The sequence below is a fragment of the Stegastes partitus genome, unplaced genomic scaffold, assembly GCF_000690725.1.
Source record: "Stegastes partitus isolate 25-593 unplaced genomic scaffold, Stegastes_partitus-1.0.2 Scaffold70, whole genome shotgun sequence".
Taxonomy (NCBI): Eukaryota; Metazoa; Chordata; class Actinopteri; family Pomacentridae; genus Stegastes; species Stegastes partitus.
The window spans coordinates 42,918-66,792 of record NW_007577801.1 but is presented as its reverse complement, the minus strand read 5'-3'; the positions used below and the strand labels follow the sequence as shown (position 1 = coordinate 66,792).

The window sequence follows — 23,875 nt, the reverse complement described above, 5'->3', positions numbered from 1 at the left end:
CTGATTTGATCTTTTAAGCCTGAAGACAAGCAGCGAGCCTTGCAGCAGTTCACCAAGCTGCAGGCAGCCATGAAGGTGTTGGGAATCTCTGGTGAAGAGCAGAAGGCCCTCTGGCTTATCCTGGGGGCCATTTACCACTTGGGAGCTGCAGGGGCCACTAAAGGTAGGATGTCCCATCTGGATGACTGCAAATACATCAAATCAGAAGCAGAAGACCACTGTTTCTGTGAACCCAAGGGTTGTTACATGATGAGGATGGAAACATCAGATCTGTGCATGCTTAGAGACACTTCAGAGATTAAAAAAGGCACATTGAGAAAAATTATCCACATCTGCTGAGCAGAGCTCAGGACCAGCTCCTGTTCTCCACATCAGACAATTTTATTGCCTCTGTTGCCGCAAATAAAACCAATGACATTGATTCCTTTCACAAAACTGATCACTAGCACTAATTTTGATGTATCTTTTAAGTGTGTAAGTAAATAATAGTAGATTAACTAATGAAAAGACTAAATAAAAACTGACTAAAGAAATGCATGCCTCTAACAGCATCCATGCATGTCATGCCCTTTGTCTTTTGCTAAAACACATCTATGTTTCCCTGTATTCCTCTATGTTCACTTTAGTTTATATAATGTTAATATAATGTCCATGACTTGTAAAATATGTCATTTTGTTTAATAGCCAAATTGTCAATGCAGGTAGAAGCCATGGAGGTAAATAACAATGACTGACTATGTGTTTAGTGTTCAACAACTGGACATAAAACCCTGCTCAAATAATTCAATACCGCGTCAGCAGTGTGAAATCTAAGTGATAGTTCAGTTGCTGTCATTCAGTTGTTTTCTATTGTTGATTCCAGTTAGTACATTCTGAATTTGGTGGAGGGTAAATGTTCTTATTCTTATGTATGTATCAGAGCAATTGGTTTAACCCCACAACAAAAGTTTCTGTTCCCTGCCGACCATGTATTTATGCCCATCTACTCTTTACTTGGACATTAATGGCTACACGTTCCCTGCTCGCCATCACCAAGGAGTTAAACACAAGTACTTGTTGGACAAGTAAAAAAAACAAAAAACAAATTAGAATTGACTTTCTGCCAACTGCCACTAGGTGTCAGGCTTTACATTTGAATGCATTGTTCCCAGTAGGCAGCATGCTGACTGCAATGGCAAGTAGGAATATGGGTTTTCTCATGAGGTGATTTTACCCCACACTGATGTCTCAGTTGAATGCTTTCAACTTGAAGGGTCAGTCTCTGTGCAGGCCAGTCACAGAGGTACAGCATGAAACTGAGAGAATCATCTATTGAAGAGCTGGTTTTGTGTAAGGGAGCACTATAATGCTGAATCACAAAAGTGCCACAAAGTTGGAATCTCATTATTGTTGGATATTCCATTGTATGATGTAGTGGTTCAAACCAAACATAGTAAAACAAGCCAACATCATAAGTAAACATTAGCAAAATGACAGGGTTGTTCATACACTTCTGGCTAAATTCCCCTAGAGATAAGTAAGAAAATGTTCAGAAGTAATGAACTAGGATGCTTTTGCTGGGTTGTAACACATGATAACAAAAGCAGATTGTGAATACATGTAGTCAGTAGATGCCTCCTAAGTCAAGCAGCAGACCTGTAATTACACTGTGTGATCAGTCTAGTACACTGCTCGTGACTTTAGCCTCAATGTGCCTGTATCAGATAGAGATTTGAAACCCGACAGAGAAAACCCCTAAATAGCCACAGAGTTGCAACTGGTCCTGCACATTGCTGTGATAAAGTGTTTGACTTCCTCTTGATTTATTTGTTTTTTGTTTGTGCCTCATACTAAACTGTGTTAGATCTTCAAACACAGTCTAGCGTAAAACAGAGGCAACCCAATTAAACACAAAATACTAGTTTCAAAATGTAATTGTATTTATTGAAGCAAAGTGGTTATCTAATACCTTAATCACCAATGTAAAAAAGTGTTAAATAGCTTGCTGTGTGACTTTTAGCAGTAGTGGCTGCAGCCAAATGCTTCTGATAACTGGAGATCAGTCCTTCATATTGCTGTCGTGGAACTTTGGCCCACTCTTCTTTGCATTTCATTTTATTACATCTGAGGCGCTCAGCAGTAGACTGTTGTCTTGCTGCATGACCTAACTGTACCAGAACCTAAGTGACCTGACGTTCTCCTTCTGGATTTTCTGTCAGAGCAGAATTCATGTTTTATTGCCAGTTGCCCTAATGCAGCAGAGTATCCCTACAATATTGCACACTGCCACCATGCTTGAGGTTAGACATAATGCTCTGTTTGTGGAACTCCTAGGTTTGGTTTCTCAAACAGTTAAACTTAAACTCATGAGCCCAAAGAACATTCTCCCGAACATTTTAAAGGTCATCAAGGTGTGTTGTGGCATAGCTTTGACAAGCCTTTATGTTCCTTTGGATCAGCAGTGTTTTTGGTCGGTCATTCTTCCTTTGTTGCACCGTGTCTTTTGGAAAGAGGAGTCATAAACACTGACCCATGTTGAGATGAGATAGCTTTTAGTTCATTGGAGGATTTCCTTTGATTGCTTGCAACTTCCTGGATGTGGTTCCATCATGTTCTTGAGGGTTTTTGGTTAGTTGGCCACTCGTAGGAAGAGTCACTACTGTTTTCCCTGTTCCTCTTTTTGTAGTTTGGCACAGTGTGCAACTGGTAAGAACTTTGAGCCAACTGCTTGCCTCTGAGAAGGTTCTATTTAAGTGATGATTTGATTGAACATGGTGAGTAGTCCTTAAACCTGGACATGTTTCGTCTAGATGCAAGAAGTTATTGCTATAGTTTGGCAGTTTTCTGCATTTAGTAACTAGCGGGGTGAATACTTTTTCACACAGGCCCAGTTGATGTTAGATAACCTTTTTGCTTCAGTACACACATCATGTAAAACTTGTATATTGAGTTTACTCAGATTGCCTTTTTTTTTTTAAATACTAGATTTAGTTTTGAAATTTGACACAGCTTAGTGTAAGATACCTACAAAAATGAGAGAAATCAGAAGGGGATTGTTTGAGGCTTTGTTCTAAACTCAGTGAAATTGTTTCCAGCTATCCTTAGCTCTGTTCAACATCTCTTAACAGACAAGCTTTAGACAGCAGATACTCAGTATTCAAGGGTGTCTCCCAGTGAAGAGTTTACCTGAGGTGGTAAGCTCATCCAGATCTGGATGCATCTCCTCACAAAGTCAGTGTAGTTAGTAGATGATGACCATGTAACCACACTAAAGACAATGACTTTTACTGTGCAAAAAGGTGCCCTTTCTTTTATGCCTAATGTTTAATGTTATATGCAATTAAAGTATTCATTTTTTCAATGTGAGGCTGCCCACTTCAGCTTCAAAAGCCTGGTATCCAACAAGAGCTCAACATGAAACTGAGTGCCGGGAAAGTTGACGTACCCAAACAATGATTCCTCACGTGATTTTGCTGATATTTGCTGTGGTTTTGGTTTTGTATCTTTTTAACTTGAATAATCAGCACAACTCATGTATGATTAAATATGTATTTTTTTCTTCAGTGCTTTAACATGACAGCAGTCATAGAACAAAGTATCCTGTAACTAGAAGAGTACAATACTTCTGAGATTTGGAAAGTCTTTGGTCTGCACTGACTGTTACTTTACTTAGAGGACATTCTTTCAGTGGAGTAAATTGGCTTTTCTGGAAAAATCCCCTCAAGTATCCGCGGTAGTCCACAAAGTATCGTTTACCCTCCAGTGGTAGAAAACAGGAGCATGTGGTTCTAACAGTGATGTGTCATACCACTCAGCTACCTTTTCCAAAGCATGATGGTGGGTTGTCAATGTTGTTCACTGCTAATGTTTATGTTTTCCTGTGTCTGTGATGAATTGATGAATCCATAAACTGTGTTATCTCTAACCCCCTCTCTTTACTTGCATGTTTGCATGCTGCGCCCTATCAAATGCAGACGGAGATGAAGGTAATGGAAAAACAACACGCAAGTTGTTGACTGTTTTTCACTTTAAAAACTTTATTTTAGAGCCTCTCTTGTTTGTATTTTCTGTCTTAATGCCTTTATCATTTCTTCCAGGCCTTAAGTCATTAGCATTTTTATTGTTTCTGCTCCTCCTCCCCCTCCTCTCTTCATCTCCTTCTCTCTTGTGTTTTTTTGTTTGCTTCATGGCGGCTCTCCCCGCCACCCTCTTACATTTTTCTGTTCTGTAAGATGAAAATCAGGGGGATCAAAACTTTGTTGTCCCTTTTAACCTGCTCTCTCTGATGCCTCCCCATGTCGCCCACATTCGACTCCCAAACCCCTGTCACGCTACTACGCATTCTCAAGCAATCAAAGTAAAGCTTGTTCAGTTTCACTTCTCTTGTAAGTGTTTTGACTTCCTACCACAGAGCTAGCATTTCCCAGCTTACCCAGTGTATCCCCATGAAGTTTGTGCTTGGCAGGGACTCCTGTTGATTCTCTTGCTTTGTGTCAGAGCTCTTTGATTGGCTGGCTGTCATGTTGCCTTGGTTCATTCTAACACATGGGCTTTGAATTGCCTCCAGACCAAATAGAGATGCACTCTCCATCGAGACCTTCTTGCAAACACAGACTGAGAGTCAAGATACAATCAATAGTGATAGTGGGCTTATTTTCTGTCCTTTCCATTGCATATCTTAGAAAACATCAGCTTAGCTTTATAGAGCTTTTATTATAGATTTTTTGAGTGACTTCAGTGGCACACATGGTGCCTTTTAATGGATGCAGTCTAGGGATGCTTTAGGGAGCTAGGGAAGGATGGAACAGGAAAACAGAGGTCTCAAACAACATAACAGAAGAGGCTATTATGCTAACTTTTAGTACCTATTTTGGATTAACCTCCATAAACTGGACCCTAATCTATGCTCCGTCACATCTTTCAACTCCAACCCCAGTTTGTAACTTAGGCCCTTTTCTTTTACAGCTACCAAAAACTACTCTTACTGACAAAGAACACAAGAATTACTGACTGAAATAGAAAACAGATGTGTCCTGATACAGTAGGAGTAACACAACATATAGATCTGGTAACTTGTCCACGAGTTGCCCTACATAGTACAGCTTCGAAAACGGCTCGCACCGTCTTGTTTCGGAACAATACTGCTGGTATTATACATTATGATGGTAGTAAAAGTGACAAGTTTAACACATCTTGAGATTGGCAGTGACAAAAACTCCAACAAGGAAGCATCCTGCACCCTCAGATGCAACTCAGTAGTATCTTTCATTAGACCTTCTCCTTTCTGGTAAACACCCATTTTTCAAAGTCACTCACTGAAAGTGAAATTTTGTCTTAGCAAGTGCCACTTTCAAGGCTTGTATTCACATTAATATGCAGAATAACTGAAACGGCTGCTGTTGAAGTACAGTGGCTGTCGTCTTCAAACAGTGATGCAGTTAGAATCTTAATGTAGGAGTCATTTCCCACAGCAGTGTGAGAATTAAACCCATGTTCTTTTCCTCCCAAGCATTTGTAGTGCTCTCCTCTATATATGGATACTGATGTGATGCCATCTTGGTATACAGCACAAACACACAAAATCAGGACTGTTTAAATAGCTACAAAAGAGATAATTGCTTGACTGATTGAGAACCTCAAACTTAAGCATAAATTTGGACACCTTACTTTTTATGTTTCACAACTCTCACTGTTATCCAGGCAGAATATATTTGGTTCTTGTCAGTGGCAGAATATCAAGAGGATTGTTCTTTGGTGTCCAGAACTTTCATTATAAGTGCTTCTCTTGGTTCAAGGCTAAGACTATGGCTGACACTGTATTCATACTTTTATAGTTACAGTGTTTTGGGTTCATGTCAGTTATACTGGAGCTCAGAAAAAGCAAAGGCACTCTCCACAAGGACAGAAACTACACATACGGTTTCTGATGTAAATAAATTACTATCCTCCTCCCCTTTACCTTTAATGTACGTTATCTTCATTATGTGTCTTCCTTCGGCTCCTACTGAGTTGTACAATTTCCTCACACTCTTACTCTTTTAATAGCTGGACGTCGGCAGTTTGCCCGTCATGAATGGGCCCAGAAGGCAGCCTACCTTTTGGGCTGTACCTTGGAGGAGCTGTCCTCTTCAATCTTTAAACATCACGCCAAAGGCCTGCAGCACTCTACCTCATTTCGAGGAGGACCGGATGAGGCGGGCCAGGGAGAAAGCTCAGGTAAGAGCTCAAACTCCATAGTCTTGAACCTACGTTTATGTTGGCATTAAGCTAAAATCCTTTGCCTAGCCCTTATATGATGGACAGTTTAGAGAAGTGCAGTTCAAATGAGATCATATTACTGCACCATTGACAAATACTGATTTACTTACAGGTAAAATAATCTAAAATTATGATCTAAATTAGAAAACGTCCTGTAAAAAACAAACTAAAAAGAATGTGACCAAACCTCTGATTACAACTGTGGGCAACCAAAAGAATTGATATTTAATGTCCAACTTCAAGTGTTTAATCAATTTGTTACTCAATTTTCAAATGTTGTCTCAGTTAAGTTCTTGTCAGGAAAAAATGTATCTTTGTCCTCTCTATTTGTTTGTACGGAATACAAAATGCAATCCCAATTTGGCCGTACTTCCCCTGAAATGATAGATATCAGTTGTATACTGGTGGTAATTTCTCAGCTCTGGCTCTGATCTTTTATCTCCTCTGTCTCTCAGGCTCTAAGGTCACAGCTCTGGAGTGTTTGGAGGCCATGGCATCGGGACTCTACTCTGAGCTCTTCACTCTTGTCATCTCCCTAATCAACAGGTTAAGCCACAATATGTAACTCTGAATATGTCACTGTAATGCAAGATGCAGTCAAAACGTTTAGAGTCTTTTTCTGTTTGCGCATGAATGGAGTGCAGCACAGTCATGTGCAGTCAACAGGTGTCACAGTCATTTCCATACGCTTGTAAAGACCATGCTTATCATGGAAGTCTTGAGTATTCTAGCATTTGGTTAGATGTCCTTTGACCATTTTCACCTCAATTAGGTGCTTCTGGTAGGTTCTAGTTGTATCTACCAATCCTCTTGACAGAATTAATGCAGTTCAACTAAATTTGTTGCCTTTCTGACACAAACTTGTTTCTTCAGCGCAGTCCACAGAATCTTGATGAGATTTAAGTCAGGACTTTGGGGAGACAAGTCTAGTACCTTAATTCTAGCCTGATTTCTGATCTTTACCACTTTTGGTCTGTTTAGGGTCTTGTCTCATTGGAACACCCAACCATGTCCCTTCTGGCTGATGATTTGAGATTTTATTGAGGAATGTGGAGGTAATCCTCCTCCTTCATTATTGGCACCAGTTCCACTGGCAGCAGAATATCCTCAGAGCAGAATACTACCACCTCCATAGTAGTGTAGGTATGGTGTTTGTACAGATAAGGGCCTCACCCTTGAAGCACATGTAGCCAAATCGCTCAGTTTTTGTGTTTATGAATTTTTGACCCGTCAGGTTTTTCATATTTTCAGAAGACCTATAAAGAAATGTGTAAGTGTTTCAATAATTCCATTATAGATAATACAGTTATAGGAGTCATTAGAAACTCAAAACTGCCCTGATAGACATGATCTTTGCAAGTGTTTGTAAACTTTAGTTCACAACTGTATCTTACACATGTCTGCCCAGACATGAGACCAACACATCTCTGAAAAAGTCTCAGGAGAATGTAACAACATTATTGTATTTATGTTATCTGTGCATTTGCATATTGAGCTTTACACACCCTACCTGGATGCTGAATGTCTACCAGATATATTGTATATTTTTACTGTCACACAAGTAAAAATAATCTGTTAACATAACTATGAAATGTTATGGACATACATAAATTGTGTTTTTTCTAAAGAAACCAAGGGGAAAGTATGAGCTTGTCCCATGAACCACTGACATGGTCAGCATGTGGCATACTGGTTTTCTGTAAAACCTTGAAAACATGAAAACAGAGTCTGCTTTTCTCTGTTTTCTGTCATTGTAAATGTTAACCTTTTTGGGGTTTTTGACAGAAAAACACAAGCACCAGACAGCAGTGCATCATCACTAAAGAGTCCTGATATATTTGTGTCCCTCAGGGCTCTGAAGTCCAGTCAGAACTCTCTGTGTTCCCTGCTGATTGTGGACACTCCAGGTTTCCAGAACCCTCGGTTGGCTCAGCAGCAACGGGGAGCCACATTCGAGGAGCTCTGCCACAACTACACCCAAGAGAGGCTGCAGACGCTATTCCATGAACGTACCTTTGTTCAGGAGCTGGAGAGATACAAGGAGGTGCAGCTGGGCTGACAGAGAATGACACTAAGCAGGGGCATGGACATACACATATATACAAGAGCATCTCAAACAAATAGAGTATTGTTAGAAAGAAATATTTTTCACCAGTTACTTAGGAAATGTAATATATTCCAGATTCATTACACGTAAAGTAAAAGATTTCAAGCATTTTCTATTATTATTTTGATAATTATGGCTTATAGCTCAAAACACATTCAAAACTATATCTTAGAATATTAGAATATTTCCTGGAGAAAATTAATATTCTAACAGTATAAACACCATGCATCTCTCAGTCTCATTCAGTACACACAGTCACAATCATGGGGAAGACTGCTGACAGTTGTCCAGAAGATGATCACTGACACTCTCCACAAGGACAGTAGGCCACAGAAGGTTGAAAAGGCTGCCTTTTGGCAGAGTGCTGTATTGAAGTGTATTCATGGAGAGTTGAATGTAAGAGAAAGGTGTGGTAGGAAAATATGCACAAGCAACAGGGATGACTGCAGCCTTGACAGGATTGTCAAGAAAAGTCAACTGAAGAAAGTCAGTAGGTAGAGTTTCATAAGGACTGAGGCTGGTGTCGGTACATCAAGAGCCACCAAGTACAGACGTCTTCAGGAAAGAGGCTACAACTGTCACATTCCGAACATCAAGACACTCCTGAACCAGAGTCAACATCAGAAGCTTTTTGTTTAGCCTAAGGAGAAGAAAACTCGGCTGTTGCTCAGTGGACCAAAGTCCTAAATAAATGCAATTTAAATTTTGCATTTTTTTTTGAAATCAAGGTCCTAGACTCTGAAGAAAGAGTGGAGAGGCACAGTATCCAAGGTGTTAAAGTGTCCTCAGTCTGTGATGATTTGTGGTGTCATGTCATCTGCTGGTGTTGGTCCACTGAGTTTTATCAAGTCCAAAGTCAACGCAGAATCTACCAGGAGATTTTAGAGAACTTCATGCTTTCATCTGTTGACAAGTTTTATGGAGATGCCGATTTCTTTTTCTAGCAGGACTTAGCCCCAGCCCACATACCTACTCCCCATTGAACCCCTATATGGGTTGTTGTTAAAAAGAAGATGAGAAACACCCAACATCAAAATACAGATGAGCTGAAGGCTGCTGTCAAAGCAGCCTGAGCTTCAATAACCACCATGCCATGCTGCAATGATGCAGCAATTTATGGTAAAGGAGATCCCAACCAAGACTGTAGTAAATAAATTAACATACTTTTTAGAAGTATGTAAAAGTATCGTTAATTCTTTTTTTTTTTTTGGATTGATCTTACAAAATATTTAAATAATTTGCTATAATGGATTTCTGATTTTCATGAACTATAATATAAATAAAACAAAAAAAAAGGCTTGAAATCTTTCACTTTACATCAAGATAGTTCTGGTTTCACTTGGTCAGGTTTTAAGATGCCTGCTTGTGCTCCAATGCAGTGGTTTCCAGGGTGAATTTATGCTCACAGCAATGATATATATATATTGAGAGACTCTGATAATCCACAAAACACACTGTATTCAGCAGTTTGCTTGCTGTTGCTGGAAGAAATTGTAATGAAAATCATGGGATTATCCTTGATTTCAAGAGAAATAAGAGAAGTATGACCTGCATAAATACATAAAAACTCCTTTGTGCATATTCACATGTATGGTTTAAAGCTACTGCAGAACACAGATCAATCAACCTTTTCTACCTTTTTACACATTCTTAGATATCCCTGTCCTTTCCAGTTTAATTACTGTACTTGCGTCATATTATTCCATAACAAATTAATTGTGGTACTCTTCAAAATCTGGTAGGAAATATATTTTGAAACTTTGCACTGATTCTAAACAAATGCACAATCACTCAACCCAATCCACAGGCTAATAATTTATTGGTGATCTTCTGCTTGTAAATGTCTGTAGATTACTAACCTAAGCCTTTATCCCCTTCTGTGTCTAGGAAAACATAGAGCTTGCTTTAGATGACATAGAATCCAGTACTTCACTGTCTGTAGCAGCTATTGATCAAGCCTCAACCCAAGCTCTGGTAAGCAAGCTCCCACTACATTGTCTCTGTTTTGCTTCAACCTGAAACATGTCACGAGAAATGTGTGGTCTCCATAATGTTGCATTGTGTTCAGAGAAGCCTCAAGGTATTCAGGTCCAGATTCAAGGGCAGTTAGTTTAGGCCTGAGTTTTAATCTTATTCAGAGAGACTTTAATGCAAATCAGGATGTAGCCAAACAAGCGCTCCAAAATACCACTGAGCCAGCAAATAGCCCATTTCATCACTGCTGGCAAGTGCAAATAGTTGTAGCTGTAAGGCTAATCTAGCAAAGCAGGCATCACTGTGTAGTAAAGCCAGATGATCTGAGATCCAGGAAAAGGAAAGTTCTGCTCTGTGCTTATTTGACTTTGCAGGGTTTTCCTGGCTCAGAATGGGCCTTTGAACGGTGACTACACACAACAGTAAGCAAGATCAGTTTTTATTACTGTAAAGAAAATGGGTCTGTGTTGCCTTATTTGACAAAAATCTATGAATTTGTCTGTTATTTCTGACCATTTGAATTTATTTTGCTTGAATAACCGAATCCCCAACCAAGAAAGCATCCTGAAAATTGAAATACTCCTTTGAATTTCAGCTTTTATTTTTTTGGCACAAGTGATTTTGCTTTGCAGCCGGCCCCCACGTTTTAAAGTACCGGGCCTTTACATTCCTTTAGTACAGGTTCTGTGTTGTTTCAAATTTTTTATTTTTTTTTATTTTGTCTGATTCATATTTCCTTATTTTACAAACATGCATGTGACTCCAAGTGGACTCCGCTGTTATCATTGAACAAAGCACTGGACTATAAATTAGTCCTGTAGTACAAAGGAGTCCCTGGGTTTCAACATGGGCCACATATAGTTACTGTAGTGTGTGTACTATTTGGCTCCTAAACTACAAGTACAAGTTGAAAATTGAAGATAGAATAGAAATAAGTAGAGATAATGCAAAGAACAAATCTGCTTTTGGAGTTTGCATTATAATATCCATAAAGGTACATTTCAAAATCCTTCACTGTGTTGATATTGATTGTAAAACGTGAAGGTATATATGCCAGTATGTCTATCAACTGGAAACAAAATAAGACTTACCCTCTTATTTCAGTATCTGTGTTCCTAACCTTAACAACTGCTTTTGAAACAAAACCACAATTTTAAACATTTTTTTCTACACCAAACCCTAAAATCAGTGGCAACAAATTAGAAAAGCATCATCTAAATTATTTTTATTCCGTAGTATTAACCAAGTAATTTTTCTTCTAACCATATGTACAGAATATATTATTTGAACACATGGCATACTTGTCCTATTAACAATGTTAGACTGCTGTTTGCATGAAGTATGACATGAGTTTAAAAAAGAAAACACAATGGCAGGTGAGCAACATAGTTTGTGACAGGTTATTCCATGTCTTTGTGCAGAATCTTTGTTTTACACAGTTCCATTTGAATAGTTGTTCATTACACCAGTTACTGAGAGCATCTCTGAGTGTCTACACACAGTGTGCGAACTCACTCAGCTCTGATTTTGTGACTTGTTGTGTGATGCACAATGTTACAAGCAGCTTTAAAGTTAGAATATGTGGCTCTGGTTGGCTATATGCCACTTTGTGACCTAAAGTGGCTGAGTTTGAAGGCTGGGGTGATGATTAGAACACTCCTGGTTGAGTCTTCAGTCAAAGAGATGAACAACTGTAAGGGGTCTAATTTGACCATCCTGGGAAACATAGATATGATGTAGAATTCTAGTATTGGTTTTTGTTTGCTTGTTTCATCTTTCTGTTCATTTTCTTTTTGAGGAAAACACAGAATTAAATGTAGCTTTACTGGTCATGTGTGTGTCTCCTATAGATATGCTTAAAAGAGTATGTTTAAAATGAACCAGCATTTTAGTGCAACATTACAGGAAACCAAAGTTTAGTGCAAATACAGTTTTTAAACAATAACTACTAACTAACTACTACTAACTACTTCTACTACTAAGTTATTGACACCTTATGGACATGAGATAGGTTGATGATAGTGCAGCGTTTCTCGGATGTACTGTATCGACATTGGTTTAGGGTTGGAATTCAGAAAGAATTGTTTCTGACTGATTTAAATTTAAATGGGAAGAAACTGTTTTGTGTGGTTACTTTAGCTTCAGCACTATTTAGCGCCTAATAGAGGGGAGGAGTTGGAACAGATGGCGCCCAGAGCGTATCTTTAAAAAAAAAAAAAAAAAAAAATTAAAGTATGTTTTTAGCCGTTTTGCCTTTATAGTATAGGACAGTCGAGAGAGAGAGAGACAGGAAAGTGGGGGAGAAGAATAGGGGAAGGACTTGAAGCAAAAGGCCATGAGCGGGATTCAAACCCATGACCCTGGCGTTGGGGACTATAGCCCCTGAACATGAGCGTATCTTTTAAAGTGTGAACGTTTTGCTAGATATTTGGCTTGTCAGTACCTGCCAACTGTCTCATGATCTGAAGGGATGAATAAAGATGTTTATACAAATCTTGCCTTGACTTGAGAGTTTTTCCATCAAGGTCAAAGATGAGTGATTGTGACATTTGTGACTGCTGGTCTTCATCACAGGTTCGTACCCTGGCCAGGACAGATGAGGCTCGAGGTCTTCTGTGGCTGATGGAGGAGGAGGCTGTTCAGCCTGGAGGTTCAGAGGAAACCATGCTGGAGAGACTCTTCAGCTACTATGGCTCTGCACAGGGAGAAAACAAAGGTGGGCACTCAACCATCACTGCCTGCTAAAGCAAACAGAGGGCTCCTGGAGGTTTAGGAAACTAACAACGCTGATGATAATCCTGAGGGGGAAATATTTCCTTTGTGTTGCAGGAGCTGGTCTGCTGCTCCGAGGTGAGAAGCCCCACCTCTTTCTTCTGGGCCACAGCCATGGGACAGACTGGGTGGAATACAACACTCAGGGCTGGCTGAGCCATGCCAAGCACAACCCTGCTGCCCAGAATGCTGCCACACTGCTGCAGGACTCCCAAAAGTATGACCACACACATACGACAGCCATTTTTTTTTTTTGCAACCTATTCTGTGCGATGAGCAACATGCTGCTGCCTTTTTTACATGTTACACAACCATGTGACTGACCGCTACCAGTAGTGCATAAATTAACCAATTGTTAATGTAGCTCCTTATTTGTAAAGAGTAAAACAACACTCTTTATGAGGACTAATACTGAATCCCTTTGTAAGAGGTAGCATTTACACAAACTTTAATACCCAGAGTAATGAAGTTGTTTGTGAATGGAAACAGTTAGCTGTAGAGGATTACAAGAGTTGTCCAACCAAGTGTTCCTCCCCTTGACACTGTATCAGTGTTTATTCAAAGATCAATTTAGTTTGCACAAAGGCTTAATTAACAACATACTGCAAATTATACTTTGCTAAGGGAATTTTATGTGAGGGTGTAAAACGTTATCTTAGAATATAAATTGTGTTTATCACCTGAGCTTCAGTCCCTTTAAGTTTGTCCCTCCACCTCTCTGAAAAGCGCTACCTTCTCAGGTTTTTGTTTTTCAAAAGCATTCTATCTGTTTGTCTGATGTAAATATTATTCAGTAATTCAAAAAAAGCAAACACTATAGCCCTTTTCAGACATGCACCCTATTCTGTTTATCTGACTGCAACTGAACTTGTTGGCTTTACGTCTGGAAGGTCCATTTCACTTTCACATCTTGCTAACAGTCGTACTAGGCTGGACCTTGTAACATTTCTGTATCACTTTCAAGAGGACCCAAGTCTGATTTGCACCATCACATTAAAGGATTGGCATGCACGAGCAACAGTATTTCAAATCGGGGCAACTGATTTAGGAAAGGCTTTTTTCTACATTTCAGCACCAGAATTTGTTCAACATCACAGATAGCAAATGACGCAATTGATGCACCAAAATCAAATCACACCATGTTCACTCACTTTGCTATACAATTTTAAATGTATTGGGCTACAAAAATGAAATGTCCATAAAAATAGAACTTTAATGTGGACAGACAAACAACTTAGATTAATGATACCCACATAGTTTAAGTGGTTTTTGTTGTTTTTGTTTTTCCCCCCCACAAGATGTTAACAGGAGCTGAAGTTTAGAAGTTTAGTGCTTCTGTATATTTCAGAGCATTTCCTGTGAGTCCATTAAATCAATTAACATCAGACAGCAGCAGGATCCATGAGTGTCTTTAAAGAGAGATAGTTGTGCACATTTACACAACTTCTCATATTTATAAATGATCCTTAAAAGAGAATATGAGCAGATCAGTCTGGGCCAGATGATAGTTCACACTGTGTAGGCCTACTTGTATTCAGATCAGACAGGTGAGATGTCACACACAGAACCGCAGCTTAGTTTGTTGCTTCCAGCTGTTTAGGACTATTTCCTCTGGGTTTAATAAATACCTGCATCATCAGACAACATCAGAGATCCACAAGTGTCTTCAAAGAGAGAGTTGCACACATTTATGCATGCAGCAACAGCAGTAACTTCGTTTAGTCTAGTCTCGTGTGAATGACACATATCGTGTGCGTTCTGCGGCTCTCTCTGGCACTGTCGGGGGTATCTCTTCATGAAGCTCTAAGAAACATTAATGGAAAAGCAATGTTTGTCTGAATGACAGAATGTTGTCACTTTAACGGCTTGATAAAGCCAGTGGTGTCCCATATCCCTGGTATATTAAAATGTCATATAATTTGTCAGAAAGGAGTACAGCTATCACATATACTACTAGTATAATCTAATGACTTTAAAGTAAGCTTGCTGCCAGTCACTGCACAATTCTACACTACATGAAATGTGTGTAATATATGTGGTATTACTTAAATAAATATTTTTCTAGCTAGTCCTCTGCAAATTCATAAAAACTCTCTTTGGAAAATGAGATCTAATTCGGTGTGATCTAGCTTAAGCCAAATAAATTATTTGCTATGAAAAGCAAGAAATACAGCTTTAAATAACTGGTAACTCAGTAACTACTCAAAATCTATTTCACATTTCCAAGGTTTAGAAAAGTGTCAGTTTGAGAGCAGCAGGCAACACAGTAAGCCAAATGAAAGGGGAGGCAACCTGCCTCCATGTGGGCCGTATTTAACCATAACAGTTGAATATGCTTCTAATGCAATCAGATTAGCTACCTGTATATTGTAGCATCAGTCTTTGGTTGATGTGAAGCCACACAAATGCCATCCATCCCTCTGCCACCACAGGAAGAACATCAGTGGGCTGTTTATGGGCCGGGCCAGCGGGGCCACAGTGTTGTCGGGCTCCATCGCCGGTCTGGAGGGCAGCTCTCAGCTCGCCCTGCGGCGAGCCACCAGCATGAGAAAGACCTTCACCACAGGCATGGCTGCTGTCAAAAAGAAGAGTCTGTGTATCCAGGTCAAACTCCAAGTGGTAAGTGGCGGAGATGGTGGTTCAGATTTAAGAGTAGATTTTGATTTCCTGACAGTTTACAATAGTTCGACCAGTCTCCATTTTTTTCTCAGTTTGTTGCTGACATTTTGAAAATCAGCCTAGTTCACAACTGAATTTCTGCACCTGAACAATTGTCTGGGTGAGGGTTTTGGGATTTTGCAAGCAGGGTATTCAAAGTGGCTAATCACAATAAGAACAGTTTACTTATTATTTTAAAGATTTGGATGGAATGGAATCAGTTTAAGAGGAAAAAACCCTTGATTTTTTTACTTTCATAGAAATAACTGTTCACGTCCTTGTCTCGTGAAAGTATGTAAAATAACGTGTAGTGCACCCACAAAGATGTTACATATATTTTGCCTAAATATGCCTCCTCACAACGTGGGCATGTGCAAACTGCATTGACTGAAATCGCCCTCATCCTTTTTTTGGTTTTACAATATTTGTTAGGGCAGGATCAACTTACTGTTGTGTTTTTTATTAGTACACAGAGCCTAGTTTCAGATAATTGAAAGCATTGCTCCACCTGACTTACACAAGTTGATGTCTAATCTGTCAGAGTAACAGAAAACACTTGTGTGGGTGTGCAGAGCCTTTAACAAAATTTTGGAGTTGCTTCATGCAGCTACTGCAGGCTGCAGCATATCACTGACAGACTCCCACAATGTGAAGAGAATGTTAGATAGTTTTACAAAAAGGTACATGGTGGTGTTGCAGTGACTATTTTGCAAGCAACAGCTGATATGAATCACTTCCTTTCTCTTTTTAGGATGCTCTGATAGACATGGTGCGTCGTTCAAAGGTTCACTTTGTTCACTGCCTGCTGCCCAAAGCAGAGGCGGTGGGAGGAGGTGATCTCCGTGTGACGCATGGAGAGAGCCCTGACTCGGGCCTAATGACTTTGGACGTGGGCCTTCTGAGAGCTCAGCTCCGGGGATCCAAGCTGCTGGATGCTCTGCGCATCTACAGGCAAGGTATTGAAGTAATTCTAAAAACCTTGATGGGAACTTTTTTTTTCTGTTTAATTTGCATGGATTCTAACACGTTGTTGGGTGCAAGATGAGATTTAGGAGCTTGATCCATAGTGGGGCCGGTGTTTGGAGAAACTGAATTACTTCAAATTTATTTTCATTCTACCGATAGAACAGAGTGTTCAAAGTAGCCGTACCTTAATTGAATGCATTACTCATGATCTGTAAGTCCTGCAAAGCTCCGTACTTGGCTCAATTTTCTTCTGTGTGTGTCTACCACCCATTGGCCATATTATAGAAGTGATTTCAACACCTAATTGTGTCGTTGTTACTTTGCTGACACTGGTATGTTACATTTAATCCTAAAAGCCTTAATCGGCTGCGCTGCTGCCTTGCTATTATCAAAGCTTGGCTGTGTTTTTTTTTTTTTTTGTCCTTCCAGAATAATTACGATTACATTTAAGATACTTCTTCCCTTCTTAAATCAAAGCCAGCTATCTCAGCACAAATTTAGCGGTTGTTTTTGGCTACCCTAACTATAGACAACCTATTAACAGTCATGGTAACTCTTGCTATTTTCACATCCAAAATTCAAATGTATTCTTAGAGCACAAATTCTCCACTCCACCACTACCACTTGCAAACCATTATTTACTCGTCTCAGTGATGCAACTGTTGATGCAGCATGCAGGAGCAAGTTGTCTGACAAAAACTGAAGACATACATGTTCCATGTCCATTACATTGGCTTACAGTATATTTTTTATCTTTCAACACAGAAAGTTATCATGTGGTTGCTCTGGTTATGAAAAGTGCAATCAAAATAAAAGTTACTGGCTTACTAGGTGCTAAATGTCAGGATATTCTGCTTGCCTTTGCTCCGATTTTGACTATTGATGCCCCACCTAAATGAACATACAGGAGTAGACCTCAGTCTAACTGATGTGATGTGAAGTTAGTGACTTTAGTGGAAGTTTATGACGTTAGTAGGATGGAAGAAACTCAGTTCCACAAAAGTCAATTGTGGACACATGATGAATATTGGGAGCACATTCTTTTATTCACAGCCGACCAAGATACGTTTGTTCAGCTCAGATGCACACTACACTACGACTAGCAACACAACCCATCTAACAAACAGAAGGCGGAACAAAATAGTCTCTAAAGAATGACAGAACATATTAATGAATCTCACTTTTGTTGCAGTGAGGTCCTACTGTAGGTCCTGTATTTTTAATGTAGTAATTAACCGTTAGTTTTAAAGTCATTTGACATTTACATAGTATTCCTCAGGATTGTACTAACTTCAGTAGAATACTGTATATGTAAGATAAAGACGTGATAGTTTTCCATTATAATGTTATAATAGTTTTCTGCTTTAAGTTGAACCTGCTTTCAAACTCTTCCATGACTTTTCATGTCTGAGTCATTTGACCTTTGTGATGAATTTTACCTCCAGAGACAGAGAATCTTAAATATTCTTCCACTGCTGTTACTTCTCAAAAGGACCAATTATTCTCTAATGTCTTCATTCAAAGGTGTATGCTAATAATTACTTTAGCCCTTTGTCCTAAAGTAAAACTGTCTTCACATAGGCATCACTGCTGTTCATGCCCCTCTAAAGGCTTGTGAGATCTCTCTAACCTTGTACTTTTCCATCTGTCATCTTCACAACATTGTCCTTTTGCTGTTTTTTCTGGTTGTGCTTGTCCTGAAAATCAAAGTTGACTGTTGACACACTGCTGACTCTCCACTCGCTGCAGACGCTCCTTTAACCTTGGTGTTCTGTGTATCTGTGCTCTCATCTCTGCTCTGCTCCCTACCTGCCTCCAGGATACCCAGACCACATGGTGTTCTCTGAGTTCCGCAGGCGCTTTGATGTCCTGGCACCTCATCTGACCAAGAAGCATGGCCGCCACTACATTGTCACAGATGAGAAGAGGGTGAGTTTCTGGCAGGGTTAGCTGATAATGCTGGTGTGAGTAGCTGGACAGTGACTGCTGACATGATGGAAAATACTCACTGTCCAACTTCTATGGAATCCCTTCATTAAGGATTAACGCTGCTGTAGGAAGAAATCAGAAAAATCTAAAAAAAAAAAACAAAAACAGAAACAACAACATCAACAAACTGGCAGAATGTGAAGATATACAGGTCTACTCTTGCAGCTTTTCACTCTCCCCTCTCTGTTTCAAGCCTCTTTCATCAGACCAGAATCATTACAAACCACAGTCAGGCTTCAAATCAACCTTCCGTTGTGACTTCAAGTGGGACTCACACCTTGTTTTCCCAAGTGAAAGTACTCTAACACATTGCACCTCCACATCCTGTTCTCACTGCTGATGTTATTGCTGTTTATACTATCTCATCTGACGTGTAAAAAGCCCTGTGATTGGTTCAAATTTCCCATAATGGGCGAGGTATTCTAAAGCCCAAAAAATGGAGCCAGAAGGATGAGCTGATTTAATTTTGCTATCGGATCACTTGAATTGCAACATGCTGAATGATTAGTATGGAGTCTTTGCACACTGGTGCCAAAACCTGCTGTGTACCTTAGCTCTGTTTATATTATACAGGATTTTTAACATCTGTAAATCCCATGAAAAAAATAAAACCCGGGCGCCCGTATAGCTCACCTGGTTGAGCGGGCGACCCATGAACAGGGGCTACAGTCCCCGACGCAGCGGTTGTGAGTTCGAATCCCGCTCACGACCCTTTGCTGCAGGTCTCTCCCTCACTCTTCTCCCCCCTTTCCTGTCTCTCTCCACTGCTCTACATAAAGGCAAAAGCCCAAAAAAATATATTAAAAAAAAAAATATATAAATAAAACCCACGTGTTAGTTTGTGGTGTGAGCCCTAAACCCTTTTGGTTCCTCCTGAAAGCAGCTTGTCAATAAAACTTTTAACAAACTAAACTCAAACAAACGGAAATTTTATGAGGACTATTTTAAGTGGATGATTGATCCATGTTGAATTTTCTAGAGAGGCAGCAAGATGGTGTGTGTGGGATTGGGTCAAACTAAAATACAGTTTGTCTGTATTAATAGGAATGAAGGATACATCTGGCTTTAGACACACATTATTTCTTAGTGAAATAAATATAGTGTTTGTGTGACTTAGCATGTGAGGTAAAGCTAACTGATAATTTTGATTAAATATCAAGTTTCAAGCTTAGATTTGGATTCCCTGGTGGATCTGTACGTCCCAAGTGAGTAGCTCAAGGACCGTTGGAAAAAACACAACGATTTCTCTCGTTCTTACAATTTTTCTAAAAAAGAAAACACACCTTTCAAACCTGACATGGCATCAGGCTTAAGGGTTCAGAGGATTAAACATCTGGCTGAGATGCTTTAGGGGTTTTATCAGATTGCACCAGCTGAAAAATAATTTTGATGTGCTGCAGTGTCACAAAAACATACTAATATTCAATACCAATTTGTACTCCATGGGAACAAAATTGTACCAACACAGAGGCATACAATTTTAGATTGCTATTAACAAAACAGTGGGGTTCATTTTTCTATTAAAGAAAACTCTGATATATTTTTAATCAGCACTACTTTATTATTCACCAAAACTATTTATGTGTGTGTGTGTGTCAACTTGTGAAGAAAGAGTGGGAATGTACAGCTGGCATCTGTGTATTCATACACTGGAAAATGAGAACATTTCAGATATTCAGAATCGACGTGTATTAAAAATATAGTTCTTGGCAGCACTAGCATACAGATGTAGAAATAGAGCATACTGTGTTTTTTCTTATGCAATAAGCGATGAGTTAAAAAAACAAACATAAAACACATTCGTTTCCTAATGTACAGTGCTGCCAAAACATTTTTTGCACTAAAAGAAAAGTTAGGTTGTCTTTAAAAATAATGCCATGAGTAATTTTTATTTGCCGGTGATCTTCATGCAAAATGCAGGAAAGAGTTAAAACCTGAACCTGATCAATATTGGATGTGCGCTCTCTTTGCCTTTGAAGCAGTTTCCTTTATTCTCTCTACACCTGCACACACTTTTTCATGCTACTTGGCAGGCAGGTTGTTTAGCATCTTGCTACAGTTCCTCTGTGGATTCAGTCTTCTGTTTCTTCATGTGATCCCAGTTTGACTCCATGATGTTAAGATCAGACTCTGTGGAGGTCATTCCAGCTGGTGGAGGATTGCTTGTTCTCCTTGTTCTGACTCTGCCTGGATGATTGCACTTGTTGTCTTGCCGCAGTGAGTGAATTAGGAATGATCAGATGCCTACCTGATGGTGTTGGTGTTAAGAATCTAAACATCTGAAGTGTGTTTTGAACAGTACCGTACATGTGTACACCATGTACCACAGCAGCCCAGATCCTATAACTTGTACGCATCTTTATCTAACAGTGGTATCGTGTATCTATTTCAACAGCTGACATAAATCTTCAATATTGTGTTCATTGACGTTTTTAAGCTGTGCTTCAGAGGTTTGAAAATCCTTGCCTCACAAAATCCCCAGACAATGCACATAATGATAACTTTGAGATTAATAGTAAAATGTTTTGGAGATCAGAACCTGTTGGCATTAAAGAGGAAGGCCAGCACTATGCTATACATGGCCGTACACAAAGATCCACAAGAATTAAATTCTGTCACCTCTCCAAGCCCATGGAAACAACACTACATGGCTGCTACTGTACATATTTGGCAGTAATGTGTAATATGACCTTTTGTGCATGTAAGGAATGACATCTTCCAAGTGGACTCCCACAGACTAAAAGAGTACATTAGCAACAGCTTTGGGTCCGTGGGTGTCCACAGCTGTCCATGTATGCATCTACACCAGAGTATAATCGAGCCTAAGCACTGTGGTCATTTTTTTTTTCTGCTAACAAGCTTGTTATGCAGCAATACATCAACTCAATTTCTCTGGGGCTGAGCATTGGAGAAAATTATTTTTCTACAAAGTTATGCGGTGACTATAATGAGTTATATGACTTTTTGTCACTTTCTGCAGGCACTACTTTGTTTAAGAGTATGTTAATGATTTTACAGTGTTAGCAGAGGTTTTTGGAAAGAATGAGATATTGCACAACTCTTACACCATCAATTACACAGAAACAATTAGTGAAATGATGCTGTAAAAATAGTGTATAACTAATATTTCCTACTTAAAATGATGCCTTCACAGACCACAGTGTGAAAACTGTAGACACTTAGTGATCATTATTATTTATTTACCACTATGTAATTTGAATAGGGGAGTCAACCAATACAGCTTTTCCAAGGTCCAGTACATCTAGAAATATATATATATATGTAATGTATATGGACATACTGTGTGTTCACCACAGGAACCTGTTGTTAATAGTAGTAGTTCTAGTATCTTTTTGAGGAAGATGAAGAATGTACTATAAACTCATAAAGAAAACAGGCACACTGCTTTGTGACTCTGTAGGAGCTTTCTCCTACAAGACAAAAACACCCCATGATGTCACCAGCTTCATCACGCTACAGGTTTAGTACAGAAAGCACGTGTTGCACGCGGGAGGTGATGTGTTTGAAAGATGAGAATGTTTACCAGGCAGGGAGGGTCTAATGAAGGTGTGCTGTTGAGCTGCACGAGGGGAAATGTAGGATCCAGTGTTTTTGGAGCTCGATCCATACCATCGAGCAACAACCAGGGTGTCTCTGTTTTAAACTGATCATTCTTTTTCTTTTAAGTCCTCAGACTTTACGAAAGTACAATATTAAATCACTGGAGTAAAAAATCCTAGCCAAAAACATGATGGAATGTTAAAAGAGTAAAGTTTGGAGATTCGATATCTTTCTTCTTGCCCTCCACATTCTAATCTCCCGGTGTGAACAGGATCCCTTTATTCCTCCTCTTCTCCCGCTCTCCCCTCTCCGCTGTCCTCTTCCTGCTCCAAGAGCACTCTTGTGTGTAATTAATTATGATTGCGCGGGCTGGCAGCATACGGCTACTGTACTGATTAATTACCGGCGGTAGGAAGAGCTCTTTCTTCCCTCCTCTCTCTCCCTCTCCCCTCCCATTCCCTTGTCTCTTTCCACTTTTTTTTGTGTCTCATTATCTTTCCATTTCTTTTGTATAGGAGGCAGAACAGTTTAGGAACATCCCTGAGCATATGATTAATGTCTTCACTGCATTCTGTTCAGGCAGTATATAGCAGTTTTACACAAAGCCGTGATTAGTCTTTATGAGTGGGAGGTGGGGCTGGAAGTAAAATATTTCTACATTCAGACCTTCTGTACCTGTTATGCTAAGGTTGATCTAAAATGTAAAATGAGTCTAAAAAAGTTGAAAAAGACCTGGTTAGCCAAATACCTGTTTTTTGTGCATGTCAGTTAAGTATAGAAAGGAACATTTAAATTAAAGGCCACGTTAACAGAGAAGATTTAACTGGATTGATTAAGCAGATGAATGAAATCAAGCGCTCCTCCTTGCACCACATGACAACACACTGGCAGTAAAGTGAGTCACAAGGTTCATTGGAGATGAGCTGAGAGAGGATAGCCCACTCAGAAAGAAGTAATGGTGCCCAGTCCTCTGGGGAGTTGAGAATGAACGGCGGAAAAGAAAGAAAGCAAGGAAGATGGATGAAAGGAAGTGGTGTGAAGCATTGAAGAGCGTATAATTGGAGGAATAATATGAAAGATTGGTTTTAAGGGAAGGAGAAAGCAACAGAAAAGGTTTAACTGAATTTTTTTCCCCCTAACGGTAAACCCTGTTTTCCTGCCGCTGACAGCCCAGTTCTGTCAGTTCTTGTTTATACGTCATGATGCAGCCATGTCGTCAGTAGCCAGATGCTGTGCCTTCCAAAGTGTTTTTTAGACCAAACAGGCAAACAGAAGAAGGAAAGTCTATCATATCATACAATGATCAGTTCAGTGCCCCATCCCTTAAACCTGACATGAAGTTCTGTGTATATTGAAACCAATCCACGAGGTACCAATAATTTTATGATCTACCCAAGTCAGAGAGGATTGAGTTCATGCGGGACCCCTCTGTAGACATCAGTGTTTTCTGAGTTGTAGTGGACGCTGCCAGACTTTAGGGTTTCTTTTATTTGAGCATGCATTCCATTGACGAAGCCCAAACACGATGAGGAGGCCAAAATTCAACAGCAATTTTGTGCTTTGTCCGCCCACTGTGCTCAACACACCTTAGGATTTATTGCTGATGTGGTG

General features: G+C 39.6%; 1 protein-coding gene across 6 annotated transcripts in view; it reads left to right on the top strand.

Moving 5' to 3' along the window:
• The window catches only part of LOC103353396 (unconventional myosin-XVIIIa-like), a 118,693-nt gene that overhangs the window by 57,145 nt on the left and 37,673 nt on the right, over window positions 1-23,875 (top strand). For 4 of the 6 annotated variants that reach the window (XM_008276357.1, XM_008276355.1, XM_008276356.1 and 1 more), the window contains 11 exons: window positions 19-163; window positions 3,954-3,965; window positions 6,025-6,195; window positions 6,693-6,783; window positions 8,089-8,281; window positions 10,232-10,318; window positions 12,893-13,034; window positions 13,148-13,307; window positions 15,523-15,709; window positions 16,500-16,704; window positions 18,534-18,643. In XM_008276357.1, the coding sequence (XP_008274579.1) occupies window positions 19-163; window positions 3,954-3,965; window positions 6,025-6,195; window positions 6,693-6,783; window positions 8,089-8,281; window positions 10,232-10,318; window positions 12,893-13,034; window positions 13,148-13,307; window positions 15,523-15,709; window positions 16,500-16,704; window positions 18,534-18,643 (1,503 nt within the window). The remainder of the gene's footprint in view (window positions 1-18; window positions 164-3,953; window positions 3,966-6,024; window positions 6,196-6,692; window positions 6,784-8,088; window positions 8,282-10,231; window positions 10,319-12,892; window positions 13,035-13,147; window positions 13,308-15,522; window positions 15,710-16,499; window positions 16,705-18,533; window positions 18,644-23,875) is intronic. The other 2 variants (XM_008276358.1, XM_008276354.1) reach the window with 1 other exon arrangement.